General features: G+C 32.7%; 1 protein-coding gene across 5 annotated transcripts in view; it reads right to left on the reverse strand.

Moving 5' to 3' along the window:
• The window catches only part of LOC126817331 (golgin subfamily A member 6-like protein 22), a 108,088-nt gene that overhangs the window by 7,209 nt on the left and 86,855 nt on the right, over window positions 1–14,024 (reverse strand). For all 5 annotated transcript variants that reach the window (XM_050544200.2, XM_050544197.2, XM_050544196.2 and 2 more), the window contains 2 exons: window positions 9,744–9,863; window positions 137–277 (listed from right to left, as the gene is read on the reverse strand). In XM_050544200.2, coding sequence (XP_050400157.1) covers window positions 137–277; window positions 9,744–9,863 — 261 coding nt within the window. The remainder of the gene's footprint in view (window positions 1–136; window positions 278–9,743; window positions 9,864–14,024) is intronic.

Here is a 14,024-nt window from a genome sequence, read left to right on the forward strand (position 1 = left end):
CTTGTGTTCTAATGGCATAATTTAAAGCATTTGGCCACCCAATCCTCCTAGTTTGGGTAGGAACATGACCTAACTTAACACACTACAACCAAATTAATTCATATAATCAGCTAATAATCTTTACAACATTACTTACCTCACCAACTGAGTTGGCTAATAAAGAGACTATTTTTTCATGTGGTACAGCCACCACACTTTGGTTATTTATTTCTATAATACGATGTCCTACTCGAACACCTCCTCGTTCAGCTATACCACCACGTAATAAACTACATATCTGAAATATACAAAATTAACGTTATAATTACTTATCAAATATAAACATTCCAAGTTCATTTTCAGCACTTATCCCTCTCACAGGTAATGAAATGAAATGGGGTTGAATGTCCTACTGTTCTACTCCAACTGGGCTAATGAAGACGGGGTAAGGAAATGAAATGGAATGGGGTTTAATGAAGATGGGCATACAATACACAGTATGCTAAGAGGATAATCCGGTAGCTTTAACTTATATTAACAACACAATTTTTCATTTTCTTTAAGATGGAATTTACATCAATTTATTTTTTATAAAGTACGAAATCTAGAAAAGAATTGCGTTTTTCTAGGCAGCAAATGAAATCCAACTGTCTCAACCAAAGATTCCATTTCAGTCATATTTGCCAGTTTTGACTGACAGTGAATTTTAATTGAAAGCCTTTATCTTAAAGATATATTATTCAAGAGCTAATTTTGCCTAATGCGGTTCTTTCCTTAGGCCTTAAATGTTATATAAATTAGACATTTATTAACATGACAAGACCATAATCAACTCTCGATGTCATGGGAGGCTTGAGATTTTAAGTAGATTAGATCGGTTCGGCCATTTAATGATCTAATTTAAAAATGAGAAAGCAAGGCTACGTCTTGAATATACAAGTACCGTGGTTATGATAATAAACAATCAATGCACATATCTTGTCAAAACTACAAACAGTAATAACTTGGCTTAGGATAAAGTAATTTGAATGAAATTTTCAAGACAATCATTTTGCAGTATCTATTTTCAAACTATTATAGCAAGAACGGTCAGCTCTTTATCTAAATCTTACATAATGTATCTTTAACATTTGTCCATATCATCACATCCTCATTTATCAAAGGGGAAAAAAGACTTGACAATCTCCAAACCATTTTATCCAAGCTATTAATGTCTAAATTATGGTCATGAGTCAACATTACTAAACTATTCTTGTTTAATAAATATTATGATGCATAAACATGACAGAATACAAGTAATGTCAATCTGATACACCCAAAATAACTACTTAGCACTTAGCAATAAATGTGTCCAAATTTGATACAGAAAAAGAACTACACATATTTAGCATTAAACACATACAAATTTGTTAAACTTCCCCATTTGCAAAGATTTATTTGATATTCTCAATTGTGAAGCTATATTATAATGTTGTCATATTGATCATATGAAATTTTTTTAAGCTTCTGTGAAAGAAATTCAGGTCCAATACATTCACATCATGGTTAATTCAAGAAAACAATGTATAAATACGATAACTGACAGAAAAAAATCACCATTCTACAATTCTATCAATAGAAATTCTATCTAATTAATTCAATAAACCCTATTCATACACATCACAGAATAATACTTCTTGGTTCATTCAACAATACAATGTATAAATACGGTACTTGACAGAAAAAAATCATGATTCTGCAATTCTATCTAATTAATTCAATAAACTCTATTCATTCAAAGAATTAAGCCAAAAGCAAAAAAAAAAAATCCTTTTTAAAAACCGTTAATTAGTTTACATCTTGAATGAGAAAAATCTATAAAACATTGAATGAAATCAATCGATTTGTAACTAGACTTAACATGGGAATGTTAAAAAAGTTGATGAATATCAAAATATTGATTACTGTCACTGTTTAGAATAATTAATTCTAAAATCATTTGAATAGATGGATGCACATAGGGTTTGTGTATGAAACATCAGCGTTCAGCTTGTCAATCATTATGGAAAACTCTGCTGAAGATCGTTTTTCGGTTTCTTACGTCTGTCTTTCAAAATAAAAAAAACCCCAAAAGATAGAACTGAAAATATAAGTACATTATTGTGAGAAAACCAGTATTATATATCAACTGGAAACTAGTCTAATATGTAATAAATGGGCACTTGGAAAATTTGGATTTTTAAAGTCTTGTAAACATTGACATAATTGATTTGTACTTCAAAAAATATGTTGACAGTAAGAGCGTTGACAATAAGAAAAACAAGATGAATAGCAGTTAGAGCCCAGTTGTGGGTCCAAAAAATGAAACTTGGTTAGAAACTATTTTGAGCACAATGTTCATAATAATGACTTTTACATTAGTTGTCTCCTAAGACAATAAAGATGGCAGACCAAAATCAATAGGAACTAATGTCAGCTTTAGCTGGCCATACATGTAACTTACAATAGAATCAATCAATTTAAATCATTTTTGGGATTGAACCAATATAATGCCTTTTATTGTTTCTAGACTGTAAGTCTATATTTTCCTTTCAGTCTGGAATATTGTGTCTTTAAAGGAGATGGTCCATCTGTTTCTAAATTCTAACAAAAGACAGATAAAGCTCCTGATTAGGTACTACTCTTAATTAAAATCTCTCAAAAATGAATTTCCAAGATTAACAAGCAGGGGCCATAATCCTTGCAACCTGATTAAAACACGGATCCTTTTTTGTTTAGTTTTTTATAGTTCATAATTCAAACACTAGGATCGGGAAAAATTGTTATATAACCCACATTCTGGTTGATGCAAGGGATTAGCCAATGAAACAGTCTGTTCCTGGCGTGCGGTGCCTGGAATTGTGGGTATCCCACTTGAAACATCAACGCTGATTTGTTAATCAAATGTCTGACGTCAGAGGGTCAAAAGCCGCTTATATGACCCCAGACGCGACCTTCCACTACAACCAGCCAGATCTTCATGTAGTGGAGGCCATGGAAAGTAAAACAAGCCAACAGTGAGGCTGATGTCCCCCACCGAAATCCCCAAATAAATAGATGACACATATTAATTAATCGCACATCTATTTTTTTTCAAAAGTATCGAGCAATCAAACTGATTATCAACTATACACTAAGTTTCATGACTCTCTATCAGATAGAATCAAAGTTATCTTGTCCCAAAGCATCGACCAAGGAAATGGCTTATCTCTGCTTAGCTTTAAAGCTTGATATGTTAATCATTGAACTCAGTTGTTATGTTCCAAAGTCTTGACTTAAAAATGCTTATTGCTCCTTAGCCTAAGCATACAATTCTCATCATCGAACTTAGTCAAGGTATTGATGTAATGAAACTATACACCAAGTTTCATCACTCTCACTTAATTAGAACTAAAGTTATCGTGTCCCAAAGCATCAACAAATCAAATTGATCTGTATTGTAATCAGATTGTAATCCAGGAAGTTACGGTCCGATATATCGAAAGGAACCAATATCTTTGGGATATAAACATAATCTTAAGTTTCACTGAAATCCGAGAAAAATTGTGACCCTTGGTATAACATACTTTTACACTATTTGCATACATGGAGCATCCATTTAGTCAGGCAGTTCGGTCCGATTTTCACACAACTGGAACTCAACCATCATTAGGGTGAAATGGTGATATATTTAAACAGATTTTAAAATCGGATACAAACTGTGTCTTCTAGAGGGTTCACAAGATAAAAACATTATTTTTCAAACAATCAGGGGTCATAATTCAGGAAGTTACGCTTCCAAATGCGCGAATTAAGTTTCATCAAAATTTGATACAAATTGTGACTTCTAGATGGTCCACAACCTTGGTATTACATACTATTACACTATTCGCATACAAGGAGCAGCCATTTTGTCAGATCATTTTCGGTCCGTTTTTCACAAAATTCGAACTCAACCGTCATTATGGTGTAATAGTGACATTTTTAAATTATATAAAAATTGTGAAATCTTGAGAAAACAAGGTAAAAGGTACAATAAGAATATTCAAAATACAGATGTGACGTCATTATGGTACAGGCAATGTGCCAACAGTCCATTATAGGGTCTGTAATTTAAATTGTTTAAATATAACGTTGTCGTTGTGCAGTATCAATATATTCCTTAATGTCTCGCCCTCGACCATTAAACCACACTTAATTAGGTATATCAACTCCTTTAAAACCATGCATGTAATTTACTGATATTTAACCAGCTGAACTCATCACTGCTAGACCAATGAATAATTATTGTATCAATAAGCAGGACAGAAACAGGAATTATCAATTTTACCATTATCTCTTTTACATTCAAATTGAACCGCACAAGCATTTACTGACCTTGAAAACCACTATGATTAGAATCTGATAAATTTTTAACTATATTTAGTTCTGTACACAACCTAATTTTTTAATTCTGATATCCTGTGTAGTCAAATCAATAATTTCTTTTGTTGCTAATCAGCGATGATCACCATATTTATTTCATTGTGTCTATTCATACTTTTTTTAATCAATAAACATTATAACGGTCTCATTCTAATTTTATTAATTTATTTACCAACAAGATCAATTTAATCACTTCCTGATTCAGGTTAGTTTTGAATAATTGTTAAAAAGAATTGAATTTATCAGAGAAAATGCCATTTCAAACAATAGTAAAGACAACAATAAAGGCCAGAAATAACATCTCACATTAAAAGTCTGTGGTTCATAATTCATACTTAAAATACAGATTTGACGTCATCCTTTGATGTTGGCGTACCATTATTTCACATAATGGTACGGGCAATGTGCCAAGCGTACATTATTTATACTAGTTGCAATATTGGACGTGCGAGACGTATTTCATTGAAATGCATATGCTGGATAGTGTCTGTATTTCATCAATCTGGTTAAAACACAGATCCTATTTCGCTTCATTTTTATAGTTCAAAAACTGTGGGTAATCCACTAGTAACATCAATGCTGATTGGTTAATCAAATGACTGACGTCATAGGTCAAAAGTCGGTCTTTTGACCCCTGACGTGACCTATCACTATAACTTGTCAGATCTTCATGTAGTGTAGGCCATCGAAAGTATAAAAAAACACAACGAAACGAAATATAGATCTGTATTTTAATCAGATTGGTATTTCATAGGACTTAATGCTTTGAATTGTTTTGTGGGATAATAATCTTGTTTTGTTGCAAATTTTAAGTCTATAGTTATTGAGTTCCACAAATTGAAAAAGTTATCCAAAATTTAAATCAAATGTACCGGTAGTAAACAATTTGACTTCCTCTTAATCTTCCAAAAATATAAAATCAAAAACTACTGATCTGAAATATTGGAGTCCAGCAAGGCTCATTTCTGAGACCTCTATATTCACAAATTTGTTGCAAGAAGATTGATCTCTGTAATTAAAATCTCTGGCTTCTTGTAACAAACTGCGAATATTTTGGACTGATTTTTCATATAACAAATATTAAATCCAAAATTGGCCTATGTGCTCTAGACAAACAAACCTACAAGGGTAAAGAGGATAAAAAAGATAAATCATTTGATACTATTATAGAACCCATAGATTTTTATTTAAATACACATGATTGAACAGTACGTCGCATGAGAGTAAATAACATGATAAAATCATCCATCTAACCATGGAGACAATGAGATCGAACACCAGTCAAGAACTTTCTGTCAATTAGTTCAATATTGTATTGATTGATCTAGAACAAGTAGGAGTTCCAATACAGCCTTCCTAATCCGGAAATAGATTTTTAATTCTGTATCCATTGTGACAGTTGTGTATTGATAATAATAGCGTACTAAGACAAATGAGTCTGGATCTAGAAATCATAGAAAAATATACATGTAGGCCTTTTGCCAACAAAGTCAGGGGAATCTTTATAACACTATCAGGTTTTTTTTCCATCATGTATATTCAGAAATGCTAATCCAATTAGATCTAATTTTATCATCATGGAAGTCCATTATCTACTGAACAGGATCGTCCCATACAAGCCCATTAGTGCAAGAAAGAGAGTTATGAAATTATTGAGATTCAAATTACCTATGGCTGACTGAGAAAGACGTATACAGTTGCCTAAGAAATGGATTATCTAATCAATAGACTAGTAATAAATTTGATCAGAAGCTGAAGTGATGAGGCACCAACTCAAATCACATCACATCCCCAACAATAGTAAACAGTGAAACGCAAGCCGTAGCAATAATGGTATAAGTTAATATAGAACGTGAAAATGCTGATTATCATTGGATAGCATTGGTGCGTAGAAATAGATTGACTAGATAACATGAGTTAGATAAAAACAGTGAGGAATCTTAATATAGTTTTCACTTTCTATCAGTCAATAATCACTAAGTTAATATCCAATCTAACGGTCCTCCTTTAACTGACATTTCTAACTGTAATTATACCAAATCTTACACACACGACAACGCCAGTAATTTCTATTTCTTAATGATAAAAACTGTTCAACAAACCAACTACAACCTTTAAGACCGGCATTGTAAGAGAAAGCTGCTGGGTCGACAAAACATTACCAGTGTGTGTTAAAATAATCAACAAAAAAAGACTGATATAAAGAATTGAACTCTGCTGCCCATTATATAACTATTGGTTTACCATAAAGAATCACTGACAAGATACAATGAAAAGATGCTGCCATTAGAGACAATAATCAATTAAACCGTGAAAAATATTTCCAAACATACATTTAGTGACTTCCGATGAATTATATTTTGACAGAAAATCTTTTTAAGCATAAAAGTCTTTTCACATGGAAAAATAACTAACACTCTGAATATTGCATTTTAAAATTAAATCATTTTTTTTTTTAAGAGGCGTTTTCACTTTCAACAAAACAATAAATGTTATTAATTTTATATACCATTTTCAAAATAAGCTTAGAATTGCTTGATTATAGACAATTTAATTCTGGAGCTCCTGCTGAACTCCTCGAAAACCACAATAGGCTATAATATGCAAAACCATTTCAGAAATTTAAAAAAAAAAAGAAACTAAAGGAAAAATATTAAAATAAATTTTAGAAAATCAAAATCATCAAACAAAGACATTGTCGCTGTCGGCCATCGTCGAAAGGTGGAAACTGGTGTTATATCTACTATTTAGAACAATAAGAAAGTCTACCTGTATATCTCATTCGTGGACATGCAGATCTGTGTCTCAAATTTTGCACACAAACTTATTAAGCTTACTCCCCAAGTACAGTCAAATCACAATAGAAAATTAAAAAATTAGTTGTTTAATTACCAGTAAAGATCTACAAAAAACTAATGCCTTTCAATAAGAAAACAAATATTGTAATTTAACAATCAACAAATGTTCTTTTTTTCATCAAACATGTTTTTGACATTTTGTCATCTACCCAAAATAGATTGGTAATGAAACATAAAATACATGTGCTGTCAAACCGAGAGCCATAAATAAACTATTAAAGAAAATATCTAGCATCTAAAACTATCATTTAGATCTCTAAATCTAATAAAGCATGAAATGGGGTTTAACGTCCTACTGCTGTGCTCTGACTGGGCTAATGAAGATGGATAAAGCAATTTTATAGTATCCAGAATATATTTTTAACTCCAAAGTTTTGACAATCATTGTATGGTGTTTGCCTTCTATAATCTTAATATTTCATTTAAAGCGATAACATCATATTTTCTCAGAAAGTCAAAACATAATTATATCTGTTGCTTAATACTTTGTCAAATCACTATTATACAATCATAGTTATCATTCTAGCACTTAAAAAAAATTCACAGAAAAATGAAAAATATTTTCTACTACATATATAATGAAAATGGTTGATTGTCCAAGTCTGTGTTTAAACATATAGGGCTAATGGTGCCTGGTTGACCGAGGCAAAATTACCTCCCTTGGCTAAAATGACACTTTCAATCTCAACCGTTTTATTTTCAAAAAGAAAATGATATTATTGTTAATTTTTCAACTGACATCCGTGAATTATAGGATTAATAACGAGAGAGAGAGAGAAATGAGGTTTTATGTCAATTCGACACAAACTAGGTCATTTCGGAATTAAAACATGGTTCAATTTTATTTCAATAATTTACTTGTACGTAGGGATCTTTAACAGTGGGAAGAAACTGGAGGACCCAGAGAAAACCCACGAGGTTGGACAGGCGACCCTACTCCTTGTCACGTACAACCACACCAGTTGTCTAAATGACAGACCTTCTGATACAGCATGCACGTGATAACCATTTGGCCATGCACCCATCCGCCCTATAGGATTAATAGGATTAATCTGTAACAAGAGAGGACTGTGTAAAGATGCAATATATTCTAATGCTTTATTTTGATATATTTTAAACATATGACCATAAAAAAAAATGCAATTGTCGCTATAATAATATTATACAATTTAATAGAAAATTATTACTTATTACAAAGGTAGTTCCAAACTTATTTAATGTTGATTGAAGACTACATCCAAACTACAAAGAAAGTATATTTGTTGCTCAAATATATGTTTAATAACCATCTTATTACTTAAATATTAACTGAAAATCATAAAAATATAAAACCTCTGCACACCCCTCTTAATAACAATTTTGTTAGTATTCATAAATCATTACACTTAATTTGTCAACCATATGCACACACCACTGATTCCGATGTTGCTTTTATCCCCATGTGGTCATTGCCATTAATAATTACATCAAATTACATCTAATTTAGTAATTACGCTTGTCCAGGCTTCTTCAACCTTTAGGCTGGAACCGTAGACATCTGAACACGAGTAGAATATTAAAGTGCTTCAACTCTGTAAACATCAATTACTTAGTGAGTAGATTAGCTCCTAGGCCACAACTATTTACATCATACCTACAGCTTATATGACTTCTGTCCAATAGAGAGACCATCTTAACATCTGCTATAATCTTTCTGTTTGAACATAGACAAACAAATGGAACCATTCTGTCGTCTATCCTTAGAATTTACAATACAATGACTGTACCCAGAGTCAGTATCTGATTACTTACAAAGAAAAGAACTAAGTATACTTAAAGTCTAACTAATCAAGACTCAATAATATTTAATCAATTTGAAAGGTTGACTTATGCCATCAGGTACCAGACCAACAACTTATAATAGTAAGTGCAGGAGGACTGCACGCGGCACTACATGCAAAAGAAAACCAACAAGATAAACCCGCGGACAAGACAAACTACTTACACATTGCAATAAAATACTTTGTTGTGGGTGTCAGCTTTCTAGTTCCATTGTGTCCCCGTACTTTTCACGTAATTCTAACTGTTGAGGGGTTTTTATATGTGCCTGCCAATGAGTACCTACCTGGATGGACATTGGTTTTATGTCATATTCGAATGACTCAATCTCAGGAATTTTCTCATTGAGACCGTGGTCAATGGATATATAGTCATCTACCATTTAACAAGGTCAATAACTCAAGGCTAATACCACATTAATCGGTTAATAACATGCCTCAAACACTACGCAGGTATCAACATCGGGCAATCAATGTCACTTTAAGGAAGCACCAAATTTCAATATTAATGTTAATCTATTTGTTACGTGATAAAGAGTAAACATCCTCAACAACGCCTTTTTTTTATTCCCTTTAATTATTACTACCCCAACATAACCATCATCAACTGCTTTTTGGGTTTTCTTCAGCTATTTCTACTCCAAGATAAAACAAACCCAGAACTTACCACACCATTTTGAACACTAAAACCCAGTTGATATTTGACGTCTGGTCGTTTGATGATCACCTCTACAACAGGCGGACATGGTACCACTGTTAATTTTACTACTGTTTGGTTTTTGGCAGCCTGAAAATATATTTTAAACGTAAGTTTATAAGACATGTTTCATTTAGATCTCATTAGCCTAGATTCCATTAAAGATATACAGAAAGCTCAATTTAGTCATCATCTGAACTATCTTACCCTTTCAAACCTGATGTTTCAAAATGGTAACTGTTTAACCGCTGCTGATCTATTGGGGAAATGGGGTCACAGTGGCTAAGTGGGTAAGATGCTGGTTTGCTAGCCTGAAGGTTGGGTGTTCAATCCCTGCATTGGCTGAGAAAGTTCATCCAGATTTTCCGGCGTGGTTCTCTCTTGTCAGTGATGCAGGACAGAGGGCCTGACAAGGACAGCTGTCTAGTCGTTCGGATGGGAGGAAAAACCGAGGTCCCGTGTACACATTGGCATGCACGTAAAAGATCCCTTGACAGTTGGGATTCGATATAAGAGTAGGCTGTAGTGGCGCTGTCCGGCCAAATTTCCCTCATAGCCAACTGCATGGCACATGCCCGTCTTCATTAGCCCAGTTCGGAGAAGAACAGTAGGACGTTTAACCCCATTTCATTTCATTTCTATTGGGGAAAGAATCTGGAAATGGGGTCAAATAAATAAAGGGATAAAGTTTGTATGCTTACAATCTGCTTGATGCCATTTGTTTCTGTTTGTATCTAATGGGAAACCTCTATTGATGCCAACTTTAGATTTATATTGATCAATAATTTTTTCATATGTCTTTATAAAGTAATAGTCCTATTTACGCATACAGCAGAAAAATTAAGGCCTTTATAATAATCACACAATAGGATCACTGAATCATAGCAAATATTGAGCCGAAAAATGGAAAAAGCATGTATAGGAAATACTCTCTTATATGAAGCTAGCAGCATGATTCCTGTCTGTTGAAATTTATGACAGGATACAAGCTGTCAAACTAAGGTCACATAAATCCCTGTATGATCACAATCTAATCTTAATTATTAGCTACATTGTATGATGTTTTAATGAAGTTATAAATAAGGTGGAAGATAAGAAAACTTTGTAATGACATGGCCATCATACATGCTATAAAGGCCGAGACAGAACAAAATAATATTGAGTGGAATCCAGGGAAACTCTCTCTTAATTTTCTTAATGAAGACAACTCAGTGATTTCAATATCACACGAAAGTAGCAGAGCTCTCATTTCAGTCATATTTGTCAGTCTTGACAATGAAATTGACAGATTGGAGAACTTACCCGTCAGTCAATTTTACATGCCATGAAATTATAATTTCAGAGAATTTAACCTGTAAACACAGTTGGCTAAGTTAAATTTAATAACAAAAATAGTAATAATATTTGAAAAATATGTCTTGCTAATTTGAGGTAAACAAAACACTGGTAAAATCTTGAGGTAAACATATTTCCTGTTTGACCTTGACATTACTTAAATTTATCTGTGCTGAAAATGGATCTTGCACTGTACTGTCAATAGTATAAATGGATGCAATTTGTTTAATTTTTTCAGGGTCAGATCCAGACTTGAATAATTATTGGATGAAAATGTTTTTAATAGTCCTCTGGTTAAATAGTCTAGATTACCACAGTGAGAATCATTACAAAAAAACAATGGATTAATTCAAAACATGGCCACCATCCTACAGCTAAACAGGGAAGTGATGTGCATTGAACGTTTTACAAAGCATTGTTAAGTATTTTCGGACTGAAATGAAATGCGGTTTAACGTCCTACTGTTCTGCACCGACTAGGATAATGAAGACAGGCATATGCCATACAGTATGCTATGAGGGAAATTTTGCCCAGACAGCTGCGCTACAGCCTACTCTTGCATCCAATTCAACCGCCAAGGGATCTTTTATGTGCACATCAATGAGTACACAAGACCTCGGTTTTTCATCCCATCCAAATGACTAGACAGCTGTCCTTAACAGGACCTCCATCCTGCTCCACTGACAAGCGGAAATCACGTCGGAAAATCTTGATGAACTTTCTCGGCCAACAACGGTAACGAACCCGCGACCTCCAGACTAAAGTTTTCGGACTAAACCTTTTTTAAGTTCCATTATTCTTCTACACAATATCTAAAATGTCATTCTGATATAGTTCGAAAAATAAAGTTTGTTTATGAACCCTTATAGAAATTAATTTGTTAAGTATATCCAATATGAAAAGACTAACCGAAAAAAAGCAACCCAACCCCAAAACATGAAGACTCATTTTATTCTTGAAATAAAATGTCACTAGCAGCTGACATTAGACGTAACAGAAAGTCAGAAAACACTGAAGAAACAAAATTAGATCGCATGTACATTTAAACATGCTTATTTCACAGAATCTAACTTTAATTAAACTGTCAAGACGTTCAATAATCTGCTTATGATGCCGAGAAAACTGCACAGCTTTCTTTCATAACAATCTTGTTTCATTTTCTCCTGTATTTTCCGTGACAGTTCGATTCCTAAGCTTAAAATAACTAGTCTAGATTTCGACACTTAATTTACATTTGAAATTCAATTCAGAAAAAAGTGACAGAGGTTGGCTTGTATCAAACGGCAGTCTGTTGAGAGGAATTAATCATACTCTTTCTTTCTATTCAATAAACACAGTAGAGAGGAAACACCATACATAACACTTCGACAGTTCTCAAATTTTAACTCAATTACTTATTTCTATTTTCCTCTATCCAGAGTTAGTTTAACATTGCTGAATGTGTTTACCATTACAATAATATATCAAACATGATCATGAGGTTAAATAATTTTGAATTTATGAGCCCACAGAATAAAATAAATACCGGTACTGACAAAAAATAGTTAATAATAATCCTGGAAGTTCATTTGTCTTGTGCAACTTAACATTCTGAGAGTATTGCTGAAGAAAATACAGGTCCCCTACTGTCTCCTACAAATTTGACAGTGCATGCATTAATAAGTTTTTCTGATTTTTCCATGTAAATGGCATGTTCAAAGTGAACATTGATATATATATATACCGTATATAAAATACAAGCGAAATTAAAACCTATGCTTTTGTTAAATGATCTCCCAGTAAATTCTCAGTTTCTTATTATACGTAATCTAATAATCATATAATGATTAAATTTTTGTCAAATGTTTCAGTAAATTATAAACCGTCTTTACTTTAGCAATTGCTTTGAGTGTTTTAAATGGTTACATAAACCAGGAACTCTAGCAAGTATTTATCATAACACTATGTTAGTAGAATTAGGTCATCTGAACAGACTTGAAGGACACGATATACATGTGTAGATTATAACTACTTCATATTGCCATGAATTTAAACAAATTGTGAAATCATCTGTCTAACAACAGATAGACAAACAACATTTGGGGCTCTGAAATATGCATGTAAGAAACATATATCCATCAGAAACAGATAAAAATAACCAGTTTTAAATGTTACATACATTATTGAATATTTTAACCACATAAAAAAACGGTACATAGAAAGTTCTTATCCCCTGGGAGCAGAAAGACAGAACTTGTTTCAATTTTTATTGCGTCAAACCTCATATACCAAAATATGTAATATTATTTTAAATTGTACATAATTATCATGACTTCTTGGAATATATATCTACCGTAATTCCTATTGGACTACCACAGAACACAATATCCAGTTAATTGTAGCAGTTGAATTACTACAGGGACTCAGGTGATGCAAAATATTATGAGATCAATTCTATATCCAGATTTCTTGACTCAATATGTATTCTAATTAATTCCCAGCTGATTTTTTTTTTTAAAATAAAATTAGATATCAAGGTAACATTTGACATAAGAAATGTTTTGAAGTTGCTGACAAGTAAAATATATTCTGAAGAATAAATTACACAGTTCACAAGGGAACGAAAAGAATCCCAACTAAATTACTAGTTTCTTTACAGCTTAAGGCAGTGGTTTGAATGAATGAGTTTCTACCTCAGGAATTGGTTCTAAATTACATGTTTTTCAAGAAAATGGGGTTTTTTATTTACAAATTATACAATTTTTGCCCACTGTGTAGGCGTGTTCGTGACAACAATCGACATCAGTGCTAACACTTGTAAACAATCAACAAGGTTACAATCTGTTAGAGGTCAAATGATGAAGAGACTATTCCACAGATATCACTTAAGACCCATCTTTCTATTTAATCATACAGGCCTTCACAGTATTTTACCTG

This window comes from Patella vulgata, chromosome 4 (assembly GCF_932274485.2).
Source record: "Patella vulgata chromosome 4, xgPatVulg1.2, whole genome shotgun sequence".
Classification (NCBI taxonomy): Eukaryota; Metazoa; Mollusca; class Gastropoda; family Patellidae; genus Patella; species Patella vulgata.